Source organism: Clupea harengus, chromosome 19, assembly GCF_900700415.2.
Source record: "Clupea harengus chromosome 19, Ch_v2.0.2, whole genome shotgun sequence".
NCBI classification, from domain to species: Eukaryota; Metazoa; Chordata; class Actinopteri; order Clupeiformes; family Clupeidae; genus Clupea; species Clupea harengus.
Window position 1 is genome coordinate 8,992,858 of NC_045170.1, and position 27,543 is coordinate 9,020,400.

Here is a 27,543-nt window from a genome sequence, read left to right on the forward strand (position 1 = left end):
GGGCGTCAATGAGGAAGCACTGCTGTGCCAGCTGTTGAAATGAGAAGTCTCAGCGGCTTCATCACTTCAGTGGGACCTTTGTGCTTATTTCAGAGTGCAGTGATTTCAAATCGATTTTGAAAAGACCGGTGATTAGTTACGATTCGAAAATCGACAAATATAAATATAATTTCCGCAAATATAAATATAATAACGGATGAGCGATAAAGACAAACGCTGGTAAACAAATGATCACTTGAATTGCTTGTGTCGACGAGTTGCTGTAACGTTAGATCCATGGAAGTGACCTACAAGAGGGAAATACTTTTGTTTACTGCAAATCTCGTCGATGTTCAGTAACAGTAACGCTCCTTCTTACCTTACTAACTCAAGTCTACCAACAGTTGGGTAGGTGTGTGGAGAAATAACATAATTGCAACGTTAGGCTAGCTAGCAAGCTACATTCATTAACGTTAGCCCTCATTCCCTAGATGAGGTTGACACTGACTCGCTTACCCTGTTAACCACAGTGCAACACTGGTTCATCGATTAAACCGCGGAGTTATGTCTGGATTATGATAGCATTTTGCCCATTTGAAATACGGGTTACATCATACAGTTCTATGTTTACACCAAAGTTAGCTCAAACTAAAGTACATCTCTTGTCTCTGGGATTGTGACCTTCCATGTCAGTGTAGAGCTACTCACTAGAGAAACTCTGCCATTTCCGCATAACCAGGTTTGTGGGTCCAGCTGCATGCTGTACTTTTCAGTTTAACTTCTGATTTGGTGTCATCACTAGGAATTCAGTCTAACGAAACAAAACTTTGTTTTCTTTTATTCCAGCAGCAAACGTTACTTTTAAAGGTGTATCTAAGTGAGGAACGTTGGGATATAAGTCGTTTCGCAAGGGAAGGTACCGAGCTACCGTGATCGAGAACCTACTGAGACTGTTCTAAAATGGAAGATGAAGTCTTTCAGCAGATCATGTACATTGTCAATCATCTTGTCACCTGGACAGCTGCCACTGCTATCATATTTGGCGGTGTGGTACCATACGTTCCCCAGTACAGGGAGATCAAGCGGACCCAGAACGCTGAGGGGTTCTCCTCCTACGTATGCCTAGTTCTCCTCGTGGCCAATATTTTAAGAATACTGTTCAGGTAAACTTTTTGCGTTGAGAAATTCAGTATAGTAGAATGAAAATGATCTAATCTGGACTCAACCCAGATTTGTTTTTGGTACTTCTATTTTACAAAATGCATATCAAATGATCTCCAGAGTGAGAGAGCTTCAAATGGCTCAAATGATCTAAAACCAGCTCATCCACTTCAAGGAAAATATTGTGTGCGTCTCTGTCCCGCCAGGTTTGGGCGGTACTTTGAGACCCCCCTGTTGTGGCAGAGCATCATCATGATTGTCACCATGCTGGTGATGCTGAACCTGTGCACCGATGTCCGTGTGACAGCCGAGCTGAACACAAAACGCCGCTCTTTCACAGGTCAGTCCCCCCACCATAAAGCACCTCTTTATTGCTTTACAGTCTGTCTAAGGAGTGTGAGGAAATACTGTCAGGCACATTTTGTGTGTGTGTGTGTGTGTGTGTGTGTGTGTGTGTGTGTGTGCGTGTGTGTGTGTGTGTGTGTGTGTGTGTGAATGTATGCTTGTACAATAGAGATATTTCGTGTACACAGTAGTATTTGAGTAACTTCCTCCTGACCTGCTGTTGCCATGCCACAAATGTTCACTGTATTTGTTATGTTCTCACTACCCTTGATACGTATCGACCTGGGTAGCTTGTGGGTCTGGACAAGAATTATGGTAGAAGGTTCTAGATCAGCAGCAGATGTAAGTCCGTAGTCTCAGGTGAAAGTCACAAACTTTGAAATAAGGCCTGAAATATAACTTATAACTAATAATATCTGTTACTTGACGGTTTGCTAAGCACCACTTTTTTGCCTGCCGTCAGTAGGTGGATATAAAACAACAAATAGAGCTGAGTTGAGTATTTGGTTAAATGCTTAGGTGTATTATGTGGTAATTATCTAATTGTAAGAGTCAAATTCAGAGTGATTAGCCTATATCACTGGATCCTTGCATAACAACCTACAAAAGGTCCAATGCGAGCTAGTGAAACAACACACCAAGTGACTATGAACCAAGTTCTCAGTGTTATGAAGCTACAATAGTCTAACGCGGCTTCCTGCTGTCTAATGGAACTCAGATATACAGGAAACTGGGCACTAAGTATTGCAAATTGAATTTACTAAGGCAAGTGGCTATGATCACTAAACTGGCTCCAGAATCCTATCAGCATGCAGACAGAAAGTATGACACTGCCGAGGTCTACTGCAACAGCAGAACGTCCCCAGGTCCATCCCCTGGGCCATGTGGAGATGTGTGTGTGTCTATGTATGTGGAGAGAGGGAGAGATAACCTTTTAAACTTCAATTGATTTCACAGGTGTCTGAAGAGCTGCACTGTAGACCCATCGGGGGCCTCTGTTCTGTGCCCGTTAGATCACACTTCAAATCTGTCATCATGTCTGGCAGCACGTGACCATTTTTATACGTAGCCACAACAAAGAATACCCTTATTTAATTGCTGCATGGTGTATAGATGGGAGTGAAGTCTCCATCACCCCAGGATGCAGATGGAAACTGAATGAGTGGTGTGGGTTTGGCTAGGGTAATCAGCAGGGATTTGATTTTGATTTTCCCCCTCTCTGGCTGATCTGTGGGGAGATTAAGGATGTAGAGGATCTGAGTTGTGCAAGAGGGTCTGTGTTATGTCACATGCCTTTATCTGTCTGACCGACAGCATTCTGAGTAGGTTATCAGTGGTGTAGTCTAAAATAGACACTTCCTAAGTATTATAATCCATGTCAAATTTGTCTGATTAAAGTGTCAAATTGTAGTTAGGCTAGTATGATAGTGTAAGGACAAGCAAAAAAGCCCTCTAGTATGACTGATCTTTGCTTTCAATCAGCTCCTCTGGGGAAGGGGTAAATGACCCTTAGGGCTTTTTTAAGGTTAACGAACCCTATAAAGGTTAGGGGGAATCATAAAAGCCCTTTTTTAAAGTGTAGTCCTGTAAAATGTGTATTGTACAATGGAAAAACTTGTATCCTCATGTCTCGATTGTCATGATTTATGGGTGCAATCATGTTGCAGTTCTGGTTTGTCAAAAATGACACACTCACTTTAAAGCTCTCTCTCGGTCTCTCTTTCTCACTCCCACACACACACACACACACACCCCTTTTCTGCTGGGTCCAACTTGGTGTCAGATCAGCGCAAAGACCAACCTCTCCTCTTTCCTCTCTCTTGTTTTTCTTTCTCATTTTTGTTCTGTGCCTGTAGCGTCAGACAATAAGGACGAGGAGGTCAAACTCCCCAAGAAGCTCTTTCTGGGTATGTACCGTTTATGCTTCACCAAACGGCGCCAGGTCATTCCCCTACCCTCACTGTGTCACCTTGTCCCCAGTTCTGCTTTGTCACTAACCCACGCATTGGTCCAGTGATGGCCGTCCCCCACTAACTCACAACTGATCACCACTCGCCAGCTTGGCACTGGTGGAGCCATCTTCACTGCATGTCCCACTCAGTCGGACGCCTGATGTGTGAATCTCCAAGCCTGATTCATCTCACTTATTAATCTTCGCTGTTGTGCATGCTGCGTATGACGGTGTGTCCTTGATGAAGTGCATGGTAGCTGTAGCTGATTCCAAGTCGTAGCTTGAAATGGCTGTTGCTCACATAAATGCATGCTGGCAAGAATAATGGTGTGTGTGTGTGTGTGTGTGTGTGTGAGAGAGAGCACAGGCATGCGTGCATGAACATGAATGATTACAAGATATTTAATCTGACTGCTCTACAAGATTTGTTCTTGGTAGAAACTTAGTAGAAACACACACGTTTGACATGTGAACAGTTCACATATGACTGCATCTTCTGCACTGATAACTGTTAACAAGGGTAACGTATTGCAAGCAGTGAAACATGCTCTCTGAGTGTCAAAAACAACATTTTGAAGCTTTGCTTTGGATGTGATGTAAGCAAGCTAACTGGGATACAGAAAAACACTTTTACTGCGTGCATGCTGGCTGACACGCCTTGCATGCCACTCTTAACTCGGGTCATGTCCTGCTGGCAGGGGCGATCCCAATGCCCGCACACTTGAAAGGCGCTCTGTCTGACCTCTGTCTGACCCCTCCTCTGGGGACTCTCCCCTGGTGTTTAGGAACAGTGGTTGCTCCTGGCTGTCTGCTTGTTTTTTTGTCTCATTGAAATTTCTGGTCCGGTCATCTGATCTGCAGCCTGCTCCGTGGTATTTAGGTCTTTGCTTGTAGTTGTGATGTTCGCTGTATAAAGGATTAACAAGTCACCCTATGGCCTGGTTCTTCCTCCTGCATTTACCATTTTTTTTAGAGATTTGTGCTATGTATTGAGGAATGATTCAGTTGTTAGTGGTGGTGAAGTACGGCTTTGTGGAAAGTCAGCACACATCTCTATTGTTGGCTTGTAAAGATGCAATGCTTCTTTCCTGGTCCACTGAGGGGTCAAAGGTACAGATCCAAGGTCAGATCTAAGATCCCAACAAAGCTATTGTTTCATTTCTCAGAGAATTACAATTCTGGTATTGCAATGTAAATGGCTTCACCTGAGAATGTAAGTGAAATGAGTCGAGAGATACCAGTTGTAGATTTGGACTGAAAAGGGACACTAGATGGCACTGCAAATCTAGGTTTTGACAACACGGCATCATTGTGAAGATTTTGTATAATTTCCTTCCTGAATTGTGTGTGTGTGTGTGTGTGTGTGTGTGTGTGTGTGTGTGTGTGTGTGTGCGTTTCCTTTTTTCAGCATCGTTCTCAATGGTCTTTTTGTCCCATTGCATGACTGCCTGTTCTTAAGATTACAGCAGCAAGGAGCAGTTCAGGAATCACATGATCACGAGATGGACAGGAAACTCATACTGAGAATAATACCCCCCCGACGTTGAAATAGCACAGAGAGAGAGGCTAAATTATGTGTGTCTGTCAAAACCCCGTTTGTCCACTCTCTCTTGCTTTCTCTCCAGCCCAGGCTTCTCCTGACTAATCCATTTGTTGACTTGTCTCCCGCCATGTAGAGCCCCCTTGTGGTGATTTTGAGATTGCAGGCTCAGCAGATGTCCACAAGTGATGTTTGGGAAGTGCATGCACTAATAATGAGTTGAACGTCTCTTTCTTTTTCACACACACACACACACACACACACACACACACACACACACACACACACACACATACATACACTTGTCCCCAGTGGTTGTTCGTTGCCTGCTGGGTCGGCCTTTCAATCGATTTCCCCTCTTCCTGCATTACCTCATTAGGTTTGACAGAAAGTCATGTCTCCCTAATTGCAACTTTATGTGTGTGTGTTTGTGTGTGTGTTTGTGTGTATTGAGATTGTATTGACAGAGAAAGAGATGCCTCGGGAGAAGAATAAGTGTCTTTAGCTGTAATCCATTCTTGGGTCCATTGATGTGCTGATCAGCTAGTCTGTGTTGTCTGTCTAGCATCTGCTTATGTGCCTTTAGCATTCCGTTAGCCCGTTCCCACATACGCTAAGATAGAAACACTCACGTCTGTACACACACACTCCTACGCAAGTATGTGTATACACACAGGCGTACACACACTCTCCTACGCCACTCTCCTACGTGTTGGGTCTTGTGTTGTGTGTGTGTGTGTGTGTGTGTGTGTGTGTGTGTTTGTGTGTGTGTGTGTGTGTGTGTGTGTGTGTGTGTGTGTGTGTGTGTGTGTGTGTGTGTGTTTGTGTGTGTGTGTGTGTGTGTGTGTGTGTGTGTGTGTGTGCGTGTGTGCGTGTGTGCGTGTGTGCGTGTGTGCGTGTGTGCGTGCGTGCGTGTGCGTGCGTGCGTGCGTGCGTGCGGGCGTGCGGGCTGTGTGTGCTGCAGCTCCAGACTGGGCAGAAATGGGTGGCCCCAGTAGGCTGGTGTGTCCCAAAAATCTCAGCACCTGTTCAGCCTCCCTGCCGACAGACACTACCACACACACACACACACTACCGCACACAAACCACACAGCCTTCCCAGTCCCATAGCCGGGAGCCTGTGCCACATTATCTCTGCGGGTCTACTGTGCTAGTCACAATTACCGTTTGATTGCCGTGTAGAGCGAGAGAGCGACAGAGAGAAAGGGAGGGAGGAAGAGGGAGAGAGAGATGGAAGGAGAAGACAGAAATGTAATGTGTTTATTGAAACTAATGTGCCTCTGCCTTGGTTTGGTGTTTTGGGAGCATTTCAATTGACTTTTGTCTCGTCTGCCATCTGGTGCGGCGTTACACTGTGTGTTTATTTTTTCACACAGTGTGTGTGTGTGTGTGTGTGTGTGTGTGTGTGTGTGTGTGTGTGTGTGTGTGTGTGTGTGTGTGTGTGTGTGTGTGTGTGTGTGTGTGTGTGTGTGTGTGTGTGTGTGTGTGTGTGTGTGTGTGTGTGTGTGTGTGTGTGTGTGTGTGTGTGTTTTATCTCCTCCCCCTGTGAGATATGAATTGAGTTTCCCCGTCCGATAACATCTTAATCTTCTGATTTGGAAAGCCAGGCAACTGCTTAGCTGGATCCAATGAAATCTTTAAGGAGATAACACCTATCAGCCCGCCGTACAATAACAGACTAATCCCTGCCAACCAAACCGCCATTGAACTGTGAAGATGACCGCGCCGTTCTCCCCCTTGCTCGCTCGCCCTCTCGTTTCCACCCTCTTTATGACGGGACGGGTGAGAGGCTTGTCAGGTGGCACTCCGATAAGAGACTTCATTGTGTGCAGTTATAGCTCCAACCTTGCCGGCGCGGGATTCTGGCTCTCCACTGAGGCGTGGTAAATGCTCCGCAGAGCTGATGGAGAATTAAGCTTCACCCAGCCATACCTCAACCGCCTTTATTGGGCATTACAATGGCTGAGCTGGTCTCAAATTGTCTGTGGCACAAGTAGCCCGTGTCCACTGTACCATGCTGTACATTGAAGATGCATGGTTTTTGCTAGAGGTGGTCCCTAGAATGGTTAATGGACCAGTGCACCGACCCGTGTTGGTGTTTGAAACACCAGTTAGGTGGCCTGGATGGCAGAGAATACAGTGAGCAGGCAGGAAGTACTTCACTCGCACCTACATTCCTGCACTAAGTAGTATTTATTGTTACGCTAGGTCTCTATTGCTCGTAGCTTGATTGTTCTCTCCTTTGTACGTCGCTTTGGATGAAAGCGTCTGCTAAATGACTAAATGTAAAGTTGGAGTAGGTAGAAAAGGGTATTGTGTTTAGATGTAGTCAGTGGTTAAGTATGGATGTTTGTCTTGAAGGTGGCATGCCAAACCGTAAAGGTATAGGTTTCATTCAGGATAGACACTGGTGTTTAATTCTGTGTCCTTGTTTAACCCTCATGCTGTGTTTCAGAAATGACCATTTTGAAACTTCAGTCTTTCATAGAAATCATTTCTTTCATTTTAAACTCATGAGGATTCATGACATCCATCATCGTAAACATTTATTGTAAGACTCATTAAATTTGTTCAAATAATTTAACATTGTTACATTTGTTGTGTCTCTGGTCAAACATGACTGGCCTGACTGGACTGGACATACTAGTTGGGTGCATTTTCACCATAAATCACACCAGTTATTTTTCATCAGTGCCACAACAAGTGTTATAATGGTGTAATAATACATAATGTATACTTTATGCATATTTTAAATGTATGTTGTTACTTCTTAAACACATTGATAAATACTTAGGATTTAGATATGCACTAGTTGTATGCATGTTAAAATATTTAATGAATTTCCCGAGTGGTACAGCATCATTAAAAAAAGCTTTAAAAACTAGATGGTATACATAATTGGAAAAAAAAAAAGTCAATTAGTGGCAAATACTTGCATCATTAGAAAGGTTTAAATCAAAATGTATTAAAAAATCTAATATTTACAGAAAGCATTATTAATAGTTATATCGGGCCGTTCAATTCTGACTGCCACAACCACAACATGAGATTTAAAATAGGCTAGAAAGAATTATTATGGAATTAGGGGTTATAATGACCTTTTAATCACGTTAATCTCGTACATGTGCCCTGATTATGTGCTGTGCTCTGATTGGAGAGAGAAAAGGGATGATTCCAAGTTACAGTCACACTCAAAGTGCTATATGTGTGTGCTATAAGTTGACTACCTCAAGAAAGAAATTTGCTTGTAAGCCTTGAGTGTCACAGAATAGTAAGGGAAGAAGTCACTGGAATAAACCTTTTAATATAAATAATATTTTGCTTTTTTCCAGTAAACCTTAAAAATGAATGGATGTAAAGAACCTATTAGAGAAGAGACTACAAGAGAATACAGCATTTCTTCTTAATACCAACATAATTCTGTGTGTGTGTGTGTGTGTGTGTGTGTGTGTGTGTATGTGCTGGCACACACTCCAGTAGAATGAGATTAAGTGCAGATGTAGCAGCCCAGTCTAAATGAGGCGTTGGCGTGATCCGGGGGGTGGGGGGGCACCTGACTGTTCAGGAGAGGCTTGGACCGGGCACCTCACAGTGTTCACACTCTGCTTGCGTGGAGGGAGGAGTGCACAGCGGGGAGGACCCGTTTGAAAGCAGTGCCAGGTCTGTGCCCACTCGCCACCCGCTGGCAGGGATTGAACACTGCAGGGGTTAACAAAGAGAGAGACACGGAGAGACAGAAACCGAGAGAGAGGGAGAGACAGAGAAAGAGAGAGAGGCAGAGAGCCAAAGGGAAACACAGAAAGAGGGAGAGGGAGAGAGAAAGAGAGCAATGCCACAGAGGTGCTGAGGGTTCCACATTGTTAGTAACACAAAGACCACAAACATCGCCCCACTTCATTTCACCTCACCACACACACACACACACACACACACACACACACACACACACACACACATGCTCTAAAGCCACTGCTGGTATTAGAGTGGAAAGACTGAATAACTGCTGTGTGTTATTCATACCCTGGTGCTCTTCACTGAGACAAACAAAGGCACTCCCATCCTGGAGGACTGCATAGTAGCCAGAGCCTCGGCTCGTAGTGTTACCTTAACGACGAAACGAAAATGTACAGCGTGTTCTGATGGACAGCAGGTGTGATCTAGGGCAGATGTCAGGTACTCTGGGTTTTGGCGAGAGATGATCGTAAACATCCACAACCCTGACATTAATATCTCATTTGAATGGAGATGTAGGCGATGTTCCAGGTGACTCATTTTACAGTGGATAATTATATATTTATATATAATATAATGTATATAATTATATATCACTATGAATGTAGTATTTAGACTACATTCCCTGGAGTGTAGTGGAAGTACTGCCTCCAGTAATCAGTAGACATTTGAGAATCCTGTGATCTTCAGTAGCCAGTTTTTTTTTTTGTAGTATAGAGTTTTCAGGTTTTTATATCTATGCCAAGTCAGAAGCGATTCTTCTCATTTTGCTTCACATCAAACGAGAAGTACAGTTGGTCATCAGTGTCTTCTATTGTATGGAGCCCAGTGTTCGGTGACCTGAGAAGCAAGCTGTGAGCTCACAGCCAGCCTGGTCAATGCCTGTGGTGGACTCTCCTAGGGGTATATGGGTTTGCCCAAATGCCAAAATAAGTGTATCCGGTGTGGGCACCGGTGGTTGGTGCTGTACCCCCTTAGGCTCCGGCTGTTATCAGTGAGGTCCAGACACAGCCCAGTTAATGACATGCCATATCACTCATGGTTACACTCGCAGTCCTGGCACCCAAATCCCAGGATGAGTTTAACAGGCCCCAGTTCAGTGGCTTTACCCTCTCTCTCTCTCTCTCTCTCTCTCTCTCTCTCTCTCTCTCTCTGTGTTCGTGTGGGTGTTTGTCAGTACACGTGTACATGCTGGAGGGAGGCGGCAACGATGAGGGACATCTTTTCTGTTGGTAATAGATGCGGCTTTAGTGATATTGGTCCTGGCTTTGGATGCTAGAGCATTGAGTGCAGTGACCATAACATGCCAAATTAGGCTAAATCCCTGTCTCTCTGCCACCTCGGCACACAGAACACAGGAACTGGTTCAGTTGTTTTGGTTTAATATACCTCCACCCATTTGTCTTTTTCTGTTTGATCTGACAGTGTTTTGTCACGGTAGTGAAGCTGTGACTATGATCTGCTTTTTCCAAAATAATTCCTGGTCAGTTGTTACCTTTTGATGTGATAACTGTCGCGGTGCTTTTTCCAAATGCATGTGTGTGTTAACACAGGTGTGTGTGCAGACACACACGCACACACACACACACAGATTTTAGTTTGGCTAACCTCAGCAAAAAAAGCCATATTTGAACAGAGTCTGAAATGTCAGGCAAAATACCAGTAGCTTTTACTATCAGTATTTTAATTTTGCACTTTTATGAAATGTCACTAAGCGACCATATGACTACACTTCAGGGGATGATTGAGTCCGAGGTGTGATTATCTCTGTGAAATGACAAATTATACCACAGTTAGATCCAGTCGAATTATTAATTTCTGATTGGACAAGAGACATTCCATGAGTGAAGACATCCTGGAACAACCTCACTCAGACTCTTCACCGCTAGTAATCCACGTTTGATATACTTTAACCAGAGAGGATTGAGGCGATTAGTACTCTAAAATCGTTGCTTTAACCATTGAATCGCACAATGCCAACATTCCATTCATTCAAAGCGAGAGAGCAGAATGGGGAGGGGGTGGGCTTTTTAAAATGTATTTTTATTTATTCATTTTTTTTATTTGAATCATGTTACATTTGACAGTTTTCAAGTTAGGAAAGGGAGCAAATGGAGTAAGAGAAATGTCATAAATCCCGTAGTCTTTTCTCTTCCTGCAAACCTCATATCAGCTTTCCTGTTCGCCAACATAAGCCACAAGCCCCTTTCTATGGGGGTGAGCCCTTTAACTGCCATAATGCAAATAACATTCTTGTAATGAAAAATAAACGCTATATCCGCTTTTTCCGCCGTGGAGGGGAAATAAATATGATCCTGTGTAAGCTAATTGAAGTGGGTGCAGGGAGAGAGACGCAGGGCGGCCTGGGATGGCATTGAAATCTCATTTGAGAAGAGCCGTGTCAGTTCTTTTTCCTCTTAGCGCTAAGATTGAATTTTCCCCAGTGTACTTTCCCCTCTTCACTAATGTGATTTTGAATTGAGGAAGTTTGGCACCCCCCCCCTCCCAACCCTCTTGTTTGTTGTTTGTTACATAATCTCTCTCTCCCCTCTCTTTATCTCCCTCTCTCTGTCTTTCGTTCCTGCATCCTGTTATAAAGATGAACATGCTCTTTCAAGTATGAGCGCAGGAGCGGTAATGGCTTTGTGGATAATAAAACATGCCAGACTAATCGAAAGTAACAACAATAAAAAACAACAATAAAAAAAAAGTCAACTTCAACCAGCCATTCCTCTATACTGCTTGTCGCTTCCTCTCCAGTCCATGCTTGTCTTGTTTTGGCTCCCAGTGCTGCTCTGAGATCAGGAGGCAGGGATCTCGGCGGGTGGCAGATTCAGTGATGGGATAGGACAGGCCCTTAATTAAACATGGGATTGGATGGGGATTGATTGTATTGTTATGTGGGGGTCTCCCCCGCTGTGCTGTTGTTTTCACTTTTCATCCAGTCCCAGAATCCTTCAATATATGATGGCTTCTGTTCCGTTGTTTTTTTTTTTTTTCCTATGAAAGACAGAACGGAAACAAAGTCAGTTAAATGATCCCTCACAGGCAATGTAAAATGTATTTTCTGCCAGAGCGGTTCTGAGCTCTCTCACACTCTCTCTTTTTCCAAACAAGTGCTGAGTCAGCAGTTATTTCCCCTCTCTGCAACTGGCATTTCTTTTACAATGTGTTTTAACACGCATCACAGATTTATCTCGTTGTATGCGAAAGCTTCATGGGTCGCAAGTTAAGATCAAGAAAAGCTTGTCTCATAATACTTTGTTTAGAGTTTGACAGGCAACTAATGAGGCTAAAAAGCTATAGGGAGTGCAAAAACCATGGCAATCCAAATGGCTTCAAATGTGTTGCACAGTAGGTCCATAGTGAATTTCCGCTGTGATCTGTGCAACCTGACCAACGTGGAGAGAAATCACTTAAGGTTAGGGTTGGAATAGGACATCAGCACACATGTTTCACCAAAATCACAATCTTTTGATAAGCCTACATAGGCTACATCAGCTGCAGTGTATGCAGAGAGGGGAACGGTCACATGATAATTTGGCGTTTTGTAAATGCTGAATTGTAGCATCAAAATTGTAGGTATGAGAACACGTTTTTCGTAGATGAGGCCACATAAGTCTCGAAACAGTAGAAAATAAATAGTTATTGTTGTTTTTGTAGTTCATGTATACAAATATGAACCTCATTTCGGGATGTGCTGGTTTTGGTGTTGTGTGCCAGTGTATAGTGTCTGTGTGTCCGTGCTGTCGGCTGTTGGGAGACTTAGTCCTGACTCTGGTGGAGAGAGGGGGCCCGGGGCTTACGGCAGGGGCCTGTGGCGAACCCCTCTGCTCACAAGAGCACAGCTAATTGGCTCAGTAGATTATTCTGGTTCTGTTCAACCCAGCGCTCTCCCTTCCTCTGTGTGTTGGGAACTGCTGACCCGATGAAGTCCCGCGTTAGATGCAGGTGAATAGGGCACACTTCCTGACCACCGGACGGAATTAAGGGGTGGAACGCCTTCGAAAAAAACAATCTTTCATTTGAACTTTTGAGTACACCCAAGGTTGAATACAAGGACTAAGTCGATGTGCCATTTTAATTAAATGCACCAGAACCTTTGTGGTTCCTGGATGGTCTAATTGGCAGAGTGGATTACTCTTTCAGATGTCAACCCTCAACTCTGATTTAAGTGGCTTATCCCCTTCTAGCTCTGCCCTTTATAACCTGTTGATGGCTCATTCACAGTACAGGTCAGGGTCTCTCCCATCGTCATTTCCCACGTTTCTCACCTGCACCTGTCTCGCCTGCAGCTGTCTCGCCTGGCCAAGCTGGTAATCAGAGTGCTATCAGATTAAGTATTCTGGACTTGTACTCAATTACTCCTATAAGCTTTATTTCCACTACATAGTAGTTGCTCAACTCTACCCGCTTTTGGCACCAGGTACTTTGTTTTCCACTGCAGTTCCCCCTCAGTATAGCTGGTCGTCATAGTGATGCCACATGCCATGGCATGAGTATGTGGTTGTTTGTCACAGCAAGGACCAAGGTATCCGGGTGAAATGATCTACTTCTCTGGAGTTTTTATGTTGTGGTGTCTGTAAAGAGTTAATTGTTATTGCTGAGTTGAACTAAATCATGTCAAACACCTGTTGGGGTACCGTAGTCTTTCGTAGAAACTGGAAAGCCAATCATTTTTCTCTTCATCCTCATGTACATCCATGCATCCCCTACACACGCTCATCCATAACACTGAGCCATACGGTTGTGTGTGTTATGTGTGGATGTGTACAACATAAATACATTAGCATGGCTAACTCTCTCACCTACTCCCTCTTGTATAGCATAAATACATTAGCATGGCTAACTCTCTCACCTACTCCCTCTTGTCTCAGACTTTGAGTGGGGCTACTTCTGGTCGTGGAGTCGCTTCGTGGACTACCTGCAGTGCGTGCTGGCCTTCACAGCCATGGCGGCCTACGTCACGTACCTGCTGCTGGACTCGGACCTGTTCGTGGAGAGCCTGGGCTTCCTGGCGGTGTTCACGGAGGCCATGCTGGGCACGCCGCAACTCTACTGCAACTACCAGAACAAATCCACAGAAGGCATGAGGTGGGTCATGCATGCGTCTTGGTTCAGTCTAGGCATACACCAATACAAGGAACAGAACAGAACAGAACAGAACAGAACCCATACATACAGAACAACTTAAACTTGCTCACACGGAACCCCTGAGATCCGGTATCTGAGCTATCACCTCATACAGGGCTAGGTAGGACACACACACACACACACACACACACACACACACACACACACACACTTCTGCTGATGCTGTGTGTTGTGTAGTGGAGTGTGCTCCCTTGCTCCTGTCCCGTAGGCTTTTTGAGCTTTCAGCTGAACTCCCACGCCCCTCAGCTCTTCCCCTCCTTCTCCTGTGCTTTAATGAAGACTCAAAAAGGGCCAAGTGCCCCCCCTCCACTCCAACACCCCCCCCCCCCCCCCCGCCCTGCTGTAATTATCCATGCTTCCATCTGAAGATCAGAGCAGATGTTCCTGTGTCTGAAAAGATCCCGGGGACTTACCTCGCGTGCTCCGTCCCTCCCTCCCGACGCGCCTTTGAAAGATTTGTGTTCTGCGTTTAGCAGTCGATGGCGCCGTGCGCGGAGACCGAGTGGCTTGCGGAGTGCTCCGGAGTGTGTCTGAGCGATCCATCAGCGTAAAGACGAGTGTATCGACACGCTCACTAGACCACACACACACACCGCCTGTCCTTGACCTCCTCAGCAGCTTGGGCGGTAGTGGGTTTGTGCCGTTTTACTCTTAATTGTGACTAAAGACTAGAGAGATGGAAATCATTAATGTCTTTTTTCACTCATTGAAATAACACTAGCATAGCTATGTCAGTTATCGGACAGTGTCAAACATCGACCATTCTGTTAAACAATCAAAATGCTAAGTTTAATAATGGATTAACAATCTATAACTTCAGTTTAATAATGGATTGACATGACAACGCGAACGTTTGCCGATAACACACGCCGTCCGATAATTAACACCGTTACGATAATGAATGGCTATGACCTACAGTGCATGTTGTCAGTGTGGAATAAGCATACTAAAGACCTAGGGTAGTTATAACTGCATCATATAGTGAGGAAATGCGCTAATGTTGTGGGTACAAAGGATATTATGTAGATTAGTATGGTAATGAAGATAATAAATATGACCATTGCTTTAGTTATGCTGTAATGTCTGTATGGCTAATGGAGGCAGTTTAATGTGCTGAAAGCCAAAGGGGAGTCAGTGCGCTGCAGATACTACAGGAGGTCACCACCATTACCCAAAAGTAATTTCTGCATGATCAAACGGGGACTGCGGTCGAATCTGTCCTATGACTTTTCCTAACGACTTTTCAAAAAAGGTGTGAAAGGGAATTGATGAGCCCTTACGAAAAGATAACCGCTGTGCTAAAATAATGTAATAATGGCTGCCACTTACAACACTCAGTTAGGAACCTTTCTATGTAAAAAAGACAATTTCAACTGCAGTCAGGGCCAAGGAGAGCCATGTTGGGAGGAACCCAGTGGCCTTCGCATTTAGCTTCATTTCCATAAGCTTCTTGAGATTTAGCATCTGTGCACAAAGTAGGAAGGAAATATTGCTTCCTTGATAGGAAAAGAATTAATAAGAACTTTTTGTTCACATTTCCTTTTAAAATGTAGTACCGAGTAAATTAGATCGCTATTTTAAAAAAAAGTTTCTTTTACCTGACTTCGCACCAGCTGTTTGACTAGAGGTAAATGTCACAGAAAATGTCTAGGAAATAGGTTACCGTAAATGTGTTACATTGCAAAGAGCTTTCTCAGCTCTCCTTTCAAAAATGTTATGCTGTCGCACGCACACGCACGCACGCACGCACACTGATTTTTTTAGGCTCTCAATAGAGCCTCGGTTGGATAAAGTACAAATTAATATTAACCTTTAAGTCCTTGGATAAAGTACAAATTAATATTACCCTTTAAGTCCTGTTACTGAAAGTGCAGTGCAGTGATTGTGAAAATAGTCATAAAACTTAAAAGTTATAAAACCCCATTTCTGACTGTCAAGTAACAACAAATTACTCTTTGTGTTGTGGTCATTTTAATAAACAGTTATCAAGTGAATTTGTTTTTCCGTTAAATTTCAGTGTGACCGCTGCTTTTGGCTGACAGTTTAAACCGGTCCTAATTACAGCAGAAGAAAAGGCTGTAATGTGTTCTAATATTCACCAGCATGACGGCTGCTAGTGGCAGCTCAATTAATTTACTGCAATGAAATGGTACACCATGTTTTTTTTTCTATTTTTCTCCTCTTTTTTCCCCCCTGTTCTTTGCTCTCTTTGCCTCTCTTGCTTTCTCTCGCTCTCTGACTCTCTGTGTCTCCTCTCTTTCATGCTTAGTCTCTCTCTCTCCTCTTCTCCTCTCCTCTCTTTCTCTCTTCTCCTCTCCTTTCCTCTCCTTTCTCTCTCTCTCTCCTCCTCTCCCCTCGCTAACCGTCTCCCATCTCCACCTCTCTCCTCTCTGAGGAAGTTTGCCTCAAGTGTCGGGTTCGAGCCGCAGTGGGAGAATATGTAAATAAGCTTTTGTTGTAGTAGTGATGAGATCCCTCCCCCGTGTTTGGCTGTCGGGGCTTCCTGCTCTGCCCGTTTCCATGGGGCTGTTGCCACGACTACGCGGCCCAGTGACAGCTCTGTGTAATTGCTCCAAAGCATGGCGCCCCCCCCCCCCCCTCACAGGGAGAGGTGCTAGACTGGGGCGGGAGCTCGACCCTCAGCATGGATGCTTGTCAGGATGAATCCGCTTTGAAGCACCTCTTGATTTAGTGTGTTTGCCCGATAAGAATCGGCAGGCGGTGGAGAACAGAAGGGGAGTGGTCATGGATGTGGATCAGAGGCGCTGAGGATGTCATGTGCCCGTTCGAGTGGATTAGTTGGTGGGTGTGTGGGATGGTGCGAGGTATGATTGTGAGTGTGTGTGTGTGTGTGTGTGTGTGTGTGTTTGAGTGGTTGTGTGTCAGTGTGTGTGGTTGGTTCTGTGTGTGTTTGTTGTTGTGCGTACATGTGGAGGAGATCTCCGTCACAGTGAGTTAAGTGTGTTTCTCACACACACACTCACACACCCCTACAAACAGTCTGGAGATACACACACGTACATACACACACCCCTACAAACAGTCTGCACACACACACACACACACACACACACACACACACACACACACACACACACACACACACACACACACACCTTGAGGCTGTCATGTGTGGCCTCCTAACTGAGTGTATGGGTCTGTGCTGTGTGTATGTATGTGTGTTTTCATACTTCTGTGTGTAGGTGGGTTTGTGTAGGGCGTCTCATTTCACTGTATAGGGACTTGAGACTGTGTGTATTTGTGTTTGTGTGTGTGTGTTTGTGTGTGTGTGCTGCCAGCTGAGTGGATGGCACAGGAGCAGGGGCTACTGGGGTGATGCCAGCTGTAAGAGATAAGGAGCACTGGCAGCATGGGTGCCAGCGTGGGTTTGCTCTGATGTGCAGGAGGAATGCTTGGTTTCTTTCAGCGTGTGTGTGTGTGTGTGTGTGCGCGTGTGCGTGTGTGTGTGTGTGTGTGTGTGTGTGCGTGCGTTTTTCTTACTGTGTATTACTTTCTGTTGTGTAGTTTTGAACCAAATCTTTGGGAGAGTGATTTTACCTATAATGCCAAAACACTTTTTATTCTCAGAGTGGAAGGCAGGGAGAGGGAATGCGTGTGTGTGTGTGTCTGTGTTGGGAATGCGTGTGTGTGTGTGTCTGTGTTGGGAATGCGTGTGTGTGTGTGTCTGTGTTGGGAATGCAGTGTGTGTGTGTGTCTGTGTTGGGAATGCAGTGGTGTGTATATTTGGGTGGGTGTTAAAGTGACTTAAATGTTGGAATTGAATTATCTTTTTTCCCATATTTACATTCTTGTATCTTGTATTTCTGTTTCCACTACTGATTTGTAATTGGCTCATTAAGAAGACCCCTCTGGCTCTGTATGAGCACCTGCCAAGCCAATAAGGAATAGCCCCTAGCAGGGAGATGAGGAATAAGGAATTACCCCTAGCAGGGAGATGCAAATGTGGGGGTTCATCTTCAGCTGTCTTCCTCTGCTCTCAGTGGGTCCAGGAGGCACTGCGTGGGAAAAGGGCATGAGATGAGCTTACCACGTCTTACCCCCGGCAGTCTTAGAGCCTGTGTGTGTGTGACTGTGTGTGTGTGTGTGTGTGTGTGTGTGTGTGTGTGTGTGTGTGTGTGTGTGTGTGTGTGTGTGTGTGTGTGGATGACACTCGCAAATTATTACAAACAGACACACATATTCTCTCACTCACTCGCACACAGACACACACACACACACACACACACACTTTCATTCTGCTGCAGACATCATCACTGCAGTTTAACTGTTAGGCAAACATGACTTGGGATGCCTCAGAAGTTCGATCTGTATCAACAGATTTAGGGACGCTCTTTCCACCCCTAATGAGCCACTTACTGTACCTCAGAGAGGCGTTTAAGGTAAGAAGACTTACGTTTGTTAGGACGCTCTCCAGATAGCATCTCATTCGTTAAAAGACAAATCATTTTCCATCCTGCCGAGGTCGTGGCTCCAGTCGTCCGCCGGAGGCGGGAGTGGCGCTGAATTTGGAGCGGAGTGTTTGCCGTGGTTACTGTTGCCATCAGATCAAAGGGATCTTTTTCTGGGCCACCTGTGAATCACAATCACCGCATCACAGTCGCCCCTGCTGCAGTCCTTAAAAGGCTCAGTGTGTGAGTTTGGGTTGCACTGCGGGCAGCCACTACCAACAGCCCCAGGCCTTATTTAGGCTGCGGTCGTAGTTGATGGCCGTAAGCACACATGCTCTGTCACGCTGCTTAATTTATGTCCTATACATCTGGTCAGCATCTGCATCTGCAGGAAGAGATGTGTATGTGTAATAAAACAATGCTGTTGGTTTCCGTTCAAATAGCTATGTGTCATCTATCCACTGTTGGCGTGAGCGCCAGACAGCCTGGCAGAGGGTGAAGCTTCATGCTCGGGCGCCGTAGACAGGCTTCCTCAGGTGCGCTAACACGCTAGGTGTCAGATGGGTGGAATTGCCTTCACAGATTCAGCCGACTGGCAATTGACAACCTTGTGAGGCTGCAGTGAAATGTTTACTTCCAGACAAAAACATGTCTTTGAGAGCGCAGAGGAGTGATGAGCAGGCTCTATTAGATTGGCTTCGTTTGTCTGCTTCGTTTGTCGTTTGTTGATGGTAGCGCTACAGATTTTCTAGGGGTGTGTGTGTGTGTGAGGGTCTGTGAGTGAGAGGACATGTGTGTCTGTTTGTAATAATTTGCGAGTGTCATCCACATGTGTGAGAGTGTGTAACGTGTGTGTGTGTGTGTGTGTGGGTGAGAGTGTAGTGTAGTGTGAGTGTGTTTGTAGGTGAGGTGTGTGTGTGTGTGTGAGTGAGAGACTAGTGTGAGTGTGTTTGTAGGTGAGGTGTGTGTGTGTGAGAGACTAGTGTGAGTGTGTTTGTAGGTTAGAGTGATGGGAGGAATAAGCGCGGGAGCATGATCTGATCCAGCAGTGTCTGGCCGTGACCCCTGAGCTGCCTGCGTAATCAAAACAGACCCGAGCAGCCAATCAAAGAGCCGCTTATGTCCTCAGCCACTCACCTGCTCATTATTCCATACACAGTGAGAAAAAAACATTGATTCAGTTCTGGGGGAAGGGGGGTGTGTGTGTGTGTGTGTGTGTGTGTGTGTGTGTGTGTGTGTGTGTGTGTGTGTGTGTGTGTGTGTGTGTGTGTGTGTGTGTGTGTGTGTGTGTGTGTGTGTGTGTGTGTGTGTGTGTGTGTGTGTGTGTGAGAGACGAGGTGAGGATTGGCAAAGCACCCTGTTGGTTCTCTTTATTTAGTTTGCCATGTATAGCTCCGTTCCCCAGTCTCCAAACTGAATGTTGAAACGTGAGCTCAGGGGGTTCCGCTGTCGTTATACTCTGTGTGTCTGATGTAGTGGGCACCTCCACCTCCACTCAGGTGTGTGTGTGTAGCTGTGTGTGTGTGTAGCTGAATGTGTAGGTGTGTCTGTGTGTGAAGCTGTGTGTTTGTGTGTGTGTGTGTGTGTAACTGTGTGTGTAGGTGTGTGTGTCTGTGTGTGAAGCTGTGTGTTTGTGTGTGTGTGTAACTGTGTGTGCGTGCGTAGCTGTGTGAGCCAGAGAGAGAGGAATAGAGAGATAAAGAATGTCAAGGGCCACTCTTACACCTTGACATTTAGACCTGTAAAGCAGCGCTCTGCAGCATCAGCATCAGCATCAGCATCTGCCCTCTCCTGGCCCCCCTAGACTACAGGTCAGTCATGTACTGGAGAGACTCACTCTTGTGTCATTTGTACTTCAGGTAGCCCACTAGCTTTGTCTTTAGTAGGATGAGATGTGTTTAGTGGCCCATCAATGATGCCAGTAGTGAGAGGTATTTGATTTAACACTTGTCCTTGGCTCCCTGCAATTGGCTCGGTTGTCATGGTGCAGCGGTCTCCAGAGCAACCGTCAGCGTGTCTGGTAAATGCCAGCATGCCTCAAAGCGCTGACCGCGGTGCCATGACGGGCGAGAGAATTTTTGTTGTTGTTGTCGTCTACGCTGTGTAATTGTCACCATAGAAACAGCCGTGTCCAGCAAACCCTCCTTGCGCTCTGGAGTGCACAGCGTCCCCCGTTATCTAGCTTCCTGTCAGTGCTGTAGACCGCTCCATTCCCTCATCAAACGAATGCTTCATTTAAAGGCAAAAAAACAAAGCTGGTTGAAAATCAACCTATGGTTGTGACAGTGGTGGTTGTGATTTTGTGTGCTCTTTGTCAGACTTCCTTAGGGATTCCCACTGTTCCTGCCCCCATGTTTAATTTAAAACCCTGCGCTGGTACACATCAGACATCATGTTCCCCTCTACACACGCTTACATTCTTCCATAGAAAAGTCTGTTGAGAATATTCCTCCAATGATTACCTCCATGAAATATTTATTGAGGTGCCACTGCCTGGACTCTATATATTGTTAACTGGGCTCATTTGTTGACAGAAAAAAATTGGAAAAAGGTCCCCTGGATGTCAATAGGCAAATGGCAGCTGTGAATAATTTAACTGCCATTTAAACAACGTCATAGAGAATAAAAACACCGGTCTGCTCTATAATCACATTTCCGAACAGAGCAGAAATGTGTTCAAAATGACATCATGTGCACAGTCGAATGCGACTAGAAAGGTGCCAGTTTCGGGGGCTAAAAAAAATACAGACTCCCAAATCTCCAGATTTTAGAGACCAATTTTCACTGACATTTGCCTCAGGGCAGCAGCGCAGCAGTGTGTGAAGCAGCCGGTGGCACAGAGAGCCACCAAACTCACTCAGCTCTGGTGCCGTTTTCCCCTTCAAACAGCCAAAAGTGCCACTGGAAAAACCCCATGAGTTGCTGAGTTACTGTAGCACAGAGAGGAGGGTGCTGTCAGCTCAGAGTTTGTTCTCTTGGTCTCTTGTATGAACTCTACATTTTTCTCTCTTTCTCACTCTCTCACTCTCACTTTCTCTCTCTCTCTCTCTCTCTCGCTCTCTCTCTTTCTTTTTTCTCTTTTTCTCTCTTTCTCTCTCTCTCTCTCTCTCTCTCTCTCTCTCTCTCTCTCTACTCACTCAAGCACACCCACACTTTTATGATGTGGTCTCTGTAGCTGACTGGACCAGATAACTTTTAAAGCAATCTAATCTAAGCAAACAATGCTATTTGTACTGAACAGCCCCAGACTTACCTCTGTGACTTCCCCCCACTTTTACCTGACAAAAAGGCCTTGCATCCACAATAGCTAACTGATTAGCCAGCTAGCGCCATGCTCATCCACTTGGCAGACTCTCCTGAAGAGCTGGTTGGAGCTGGAGCTGACAGCCAGAGGTTTTTTTTTGTGGGCAGTGAGGGGTGCTGAATAGGTATCAGGAAACTCCAACTTGATGAGTTTCTGATCCAGTCTCCCTCTCTGGCTGTCTCTCTCTCCCTCCCCTTCTCTCCCTTCTCCCCTTCTCTCCCTTCTCTATCTCTATCTCCCTCTCTCTCTCCCTCCCCTTCTCTCCCTTCTCCCCTTCTCTCCCTTCTCTATCTCTCTCTCCCTCTCTCTCCCTCCCCTTCTCTCCCTTCTCCCCTTCTCTCCCTTCTCTATCTCTCTCTCCCTCTCTCTCTCCCTCCCCTTCTCTCCCTTCTCCCCTTCTCTCCCTTCTATATCTCTCTCTCCCTCCCTCCCCTTCTGTCTTTCTCTCTCTCTCCCTCCCTCCCCTTCTATCTCTCCCCCGCTCCTGTTCTCTCTCTCACTCCCCTTCTCTCTCTCTCCCTCCCTCCCTCCTTCTCTCTTTGCTGTCAGGACTCTTGACATTGCGCTCCTCATTAGCACCTTTTAGAGGCCTGTTTGAGTGCCACCTCCACCTCCACATGCTGTGCCAGACAAAGCGCAGGTACTTCCCTGGCCTCTGCGCCGGCATCAAGCGCCGCTCCACTCTTCGCCGTCTCCCCGCTTTGTTTTCCTCTGCAGGAGGAGAAATGCTGTCACTTTGTCCCCAATGTGTCTCGTTAGACTCCAAATTTAACTCCACGGTGGACAAGTTAGCCACATCAAGTCCTGCAAAATAGGCCTGTCACCGTAGGAAAGTTATGTTTCAGGACGGGCGATGACCATTGTAAAAAAATAAGGTGCAATACGGTAGTAACAAAGTAATATTTAGAAGAATATGTGTACTGAGGCTTGTAAAGTTTGTAAGAAGTTTGTAAATATTAGAATGACACTTTTGACCATATCTGTCCTTTCTCAATGTTTTGCAATATTTTATGTTTACATTTCTACATATTGCATACACATGTCATAGTGGCTACTAACAAGGACATCTTCATCCTGTCCAGAAGGACTTGGGTGACATTGGGGACAGCTGTGCCTGTCTCCCTGACGTCCCTGTGTTTGTCTGTCTCTCTGCAGCATTAAGATGGTGCCTGTCTCCCTGACGTCCCTGTGTTTGTCTGTCTCTCTGCAGCATTAAGATGGTGCCTGTCTCCCTGACGTCCTTGTGTTTGTCTGTCTCTCTGCAGCATTAAGATGGTGCCTGTCTCCCTGACGTCCCTGTGTTTGTCTGTCTCTCTGCAGCATTAAGATGGTGCTGATGTGGACAAGCGGGGACACCTTTAAGACGGGCTACTTCCTGTTGACGGAGGCCCCGGTGCAGTTCTGGACCTGCGGCCTGCTCCAGGTGTGTGTGGACGTGGCCATCCTCTTCCAGGTCTACTACTACAGCCGCTACCCCCAGAAGCCTGTGTCCCACACCACACACACCACCAGCGCCAAGGCGCTCTGAGACGGGACCTCTCTCTCTCTCACACACACACACACACACACACACACACACACACACACTACCCGTGCCAAGGCACTCTGCGACAACATTTCTCTCACACACAAACTCACACCTCCAGCACCAAGGCGCTCTGAGATGGCATTTCTCACACACACACACACACACACACACACACACACACACACACACACACAAACACACACTCAAATCACAAGCTTTGCTTGCATTCCATTGCTCAGAGACGACACACGCACACAAACCACTCACATCAAGATACACTGAAATTTGTTCTCTCTCACAAACACTCACACTCACATACATACACACATGCTTACATGCCAGCAATACTGAGGCGCATTGAGACATTTTCTGTCTCTTATATAATCTCTACACGCATTATAGACCCCAGTGTGCACAGCAGGCATGGGCACACACACACACACACACACACACACACACACATATATATACAGTATATATTCTGAAACAGGTCAGGAAGACTGCCACACAAAGATGACCTCTTGAACTCTTTGTTGCATTTGTCCTTTTTTAATATGTTCTTAGTGTTTGTGAAGGAACGCAATCGTATTGGCGCAGCTCTGGAAATGTTTGTGTGGTGTAAGGCAGTTGGCCACTTAAACATGTTCGCATCCATGTATGTACGACATATGTATACTTTCTCTTCCTCTCTCTCTCTCTCTCTCTCTATCTCTATCTATATTCTCATATACCTGTGCATGCATACAATCTGTGTCTGGTACAAATGCGCTGCACACAGGGACACTAGAGTGTTGCATTCTGGGAAGTTCTTCTCTGCGGACACGAGGCCCAGAGCTGATGATTGTTGTTGCATGGACACTGTTGCCTTACAGTCATTCCTTTACACAAAAAAAGGGCTGGTTTTCTCTTTCTCTGAGGTAATGTTCCACACTAGCTCAACCAAGGCTCAATGAATGTATGGAGATTGTTGTAATGGCGCTTTTTAGGCTAGCTTTGTTTTTATACTTGGAGGACAAGGTGGTCCAGACTACTCAAGCGTTGCCATGGTTGGTTGCCAGGCACCCCATCTACTCCAGAGGCAGAAGGAGAAGCAGAGGATGGGTTATCTAGAGGAACTGGACTCTTCTGTGTGCTAAACGGGTAATCAGGACTCTGTCGGGTCCATGATTGGTCCTTCGGCCCAAATGTGGCAAGGAGGACAAGACCATGATCTATTGCTGAGGCTCAGTGTGTGTGTGTGTGTGTGTGTGTGTGTGTGTGTGTGTGTGTGTGTGTGTGTGTGTGTTCGTAGACGTACATGTGTATGTATGTCCATGTTTGTTTCGTACAGTGTGTTTGGTTGTGGACTGAGAATTGAAAATGTTGTGCACAAAGGGAAGCACAAAGGAAGGGTGTATATCTGTGGCCTGCACCTGCGTAACCATTAGGTGTAGTTTCCTCTAGCCGACCAAGGCTGCACGACACCTAGCACACAACTCCTGAGCGGCTTGTGATTGCCATGGTGATAAAAAGATGAAGCTGCTGCTGAGTCTCCGCACACAAACACACACACACACTCACTCACACATACGAACACTGACTCTAGTGGGCTCTTTAAGGAGTCCACAAGTCTTCAATAGAGCTTTTATCAAGGTGTCTGTGATATTTCTTGGGGTAATGTATAAAGGCATGACATCAGTTGAAAAGTGTGTGTGTCTGTGTGCGTGCGTGTGCGTGCGTGCGTGCGTGCGTGTTTGTGTGTGTGTGCGTGCGCATGTGTGGGGCACTTTCAGGGACTCCTTTGGTTTTGAGTGTGTTAGCCACCCTTGTTGGTCTGACGCGGGCTCACTTGTCTTCCCATGTGTCTTTACCCTCACCATGTCTCCGCTCTCTGTTATCCTAGCTCTCAGTGTCCGCTCTGTTGCCATCATTTTAGTTTTGTATGGTTCTGTTCAGTGAGGAGTGGCTGTCAGTGGTTGCCAGTATAAGAGTTGTTGCCTCTTATTCATTTTTAAACTCAAGCCACCTGAACTGTTCAGGACACGCGGCCCAAAATGACCCAAAATGGTGGTGGAAGAGTCCCCTGCTGTTCATTGTAATGCATTGGGGATGGTTCATTTCATCATTTGCATCTGTTATGAAGGTTAAGTACCCAAGTAATGCGAGTGCAGTTGAAGGTGGCCAAGTATATTGTTGAATACCGGTGTGTTTATATATTTTTTTTTAATTTATATTAATACCGGTGTTTGTGTGTGTATATATACATAGATTTTATACGTTTTTATTTTTTATCCTTGTTATTTTTGTTGTTGTTTTTATTTTATATGTCAAGTTCATGCTAAGAGCAGTATATGAGGTGTACAAGTATTCCTATTGTGACGGGGAACTTCCTTTTTGTTTTGTGGTTGTTTTGACACATTACTGTTGCCATAGTTTCATAACCTTGTTTGGTTCAATACCACACATTTCCATGGGAGTCAACACAGAACCTTGTGGTCTTAAGCTTGGTGAGTTAACTTCCCAGGGTACGGATAAATAAATGGATATATATATATGACAGGATGTGTAGTGTCATTCTGCAGGTCCTTAACATTTTCTTTAAGTTGAACCTATTCATGAAAGTTACAAGAAAACTACTTCAACTCAGCAATGAGCCAAATAAAAAAAAGTCCCTTGAATGGTCCGCCTTCAGCCTTTGTTGATTGGCCAGTTGGGTTGATCGTTTCACCCTCATCAATCAGATTTAAAGGGACGGTGCCAATCGGAGCTGTCAGAGGCTAACCAGAAGCTTGGGTTGAATGGTCAGTAAATGCCCCTGCTCCCCTTTAATCTCTGAATGGAGGGATGACTGCTTTTAAAGGGTCACTGTTCACTTCGCTGTAGACGTATGGCATGTGGGATGTCTGTTAACCCACTTGCAGGGCAGGTGAAACGTTTTCTGCTTGTTTCTTGCCATTTATGTTCCCGTGGTAACGGCAGGGGAGGATGGAGATCAATCAGGCGAATGAGCTGCCAAATGTCCTGGTGGGTGCACCCTGTGTTTTTGTTTGTCGTATTTTTTTTTATTGTTATGTTGGTTATGTGAGAAGGGAAGATGTCAGCAGAATTCAAATGACATCATTGGTTTTCTTTTGTTTTCTTTGTCCTGAAATTGCAGAAAAATAGGTTTGTCAACAAATCATCCACATGATCTAATTGATAAATGGCTTGTATGGTAAGTAATAAGTCATGATCAATGCTGTTTTCTATGGGTGGCAACTGAGGCTTCGTCATTTTTATTCATCTCGTGTACTCAGTGACATACCTTAAAGTTTACATGCTGGTATGAATCTCAGAAATGGACAGATAAATAAAAGGGGTTTGCTTTACTGATTATTGCTTTAAATGTACATGTTAAAAGATAAATGTATTGAAGGTATGCCATGAGCCATTCACAAACCACAACATCAAACATGGGTTACTCAAATCACTTCCTGTTTTTATTTCATTTTATTTGAGGGCTTTGGTGGTTTGTGGTTTTGTTGTTTAATCTTTCCAAACGTACATTCCTTTTGCCAGAGAATGGTCTGTGAATATCTGCCATATAGGACTTCTATGCCTATTTATGAAATGCGACATGGAATCTGCTCATTAAAAAAATAGAGCCATTCTGTATAAGATTGTGTGTGTGTGTGTGTGAGTTTCTTTCAAACAGACGAAGGGCTGATGGTTTGGAGAGACATGATGGAACGACAGGTGCTTGGAGATATCAATTAGGTCATGTTTAGGATCCTTTTCTGCACAGCAGAAACCACATGGCAATCAGTTTTCTCCTCAGTAGAATTATGTACAATCTTGCACCTGACTGGGATGTAATGGTGTATGCAGAAATGTGCTTCCAAGAATGTTTCATTTTTTTTTCTGTGAAAAAAAAAACTATGTAGATTTACTTTGAAGATTTGTGTTAGACATTCACTGATTATTGAAAAACTGCATGTTGCTTACACCTTCATCTACATCAAAAACCATATTGCTTTAACTACAAAACAGGATCCACAGTAGCTGACTTTAGAGAGAACAATGAAGGTCTTTTTAAAGGTTATTTCCTTGATAAACGCGCAGTCTGTAATTCTAGACCATTACACTTTTGTCCTATTTCCTGTCAATTTCATGTTCAACAGACAGTTTTGCAAGCAACAAGCATTAGAAGTCATTGAAGTATTTTAAGTAGTCTTCTAGTTTGGCACACACTGTATTTCCAACAGTGCCGTTGGGTTGCCAGGTTATGTTTCAGATGAAGCAAAAGTCAACGAATGTATCCAAAGTTCAATCATACAAAACACCAGTGTTCACACCCATCACTTTTGATCTAATATTTGTTTGGCTCTTGGCTCTGCTTTCAATTTGTTTCATTTTTTATCACACTACAACTTAAAACTGCAAGTTACGACTGCATACAACAAATTAAAACCGTGGTGATGT

The 27,543-nt window shown here is 45.0% G+C and overlaps 1 protein-coding gene across 4 annotated transcripts; it reads left to right on the plus strand.

Annotated features, from left to right (window-relative positions):
* Positions 1 to 26,736, plus strand: slc66a2 (solute carrier family 66 member 2). Of its 4 annotated transcripts, none has more exons than XM_031585685.2 (6): positions 1 to 718; positions 826 to 1,142; positions 1,347 to 1,480; positions 3,342 to 3,392; positions 13,586 to 13,802; positions 22,896 to 26,736. In XM_031585685.2, the coding sequence occupies exons 2-6, from the start codon at positions 940 to 942 to the stop codon at positions 23,101 to 23,103; spliced, it is 813 nt and encodes a 270-aa protein (XP_031441545.1). In that variant the 5' UTR covers positions 1 to 718; positions 826 to 939; the 3' UTR covers positions 23,104 to 26,736. The 4 variants fall into 4 exon arrangements, with proteins under 4 accessions (XP_031441545.1, XP_031441547.1, XP_031441548.1 ...); XM_031585687.2 differs by having other exon boundaries at positions 829 to 1,142; XM_031585688.2 differs by lacking the exon at positions 3,342 to 3,392.
* Positions 26,737 to 27,543: the final 807 nt, after the last annotated feature.

Bases quoted from the DNA above. Each gene is read 5' to 3' on its own strand.
- slc66a2 (XM_031585685.2), top strand. From the start codon at position 940: ATGGAAGATGAAGTCTTTCAGCAGATCATGTACATTGTCAATCATCTT. The intron at 3,393-13,585 runs GTATGTACCGTT...CTCTTGTCTCAG, and splicing joins CCCCAAGAAGCTCTTTCTGG to ACTTTGAGTGGGGCTACTTC. The intron at 13,803-22,895 runs GTGGGTCATGCA...GTCTCTCTGCAG, and splicing joins AAATCCACAGAAGGCATGAG to CATTAAGATGGTGCTGATGT.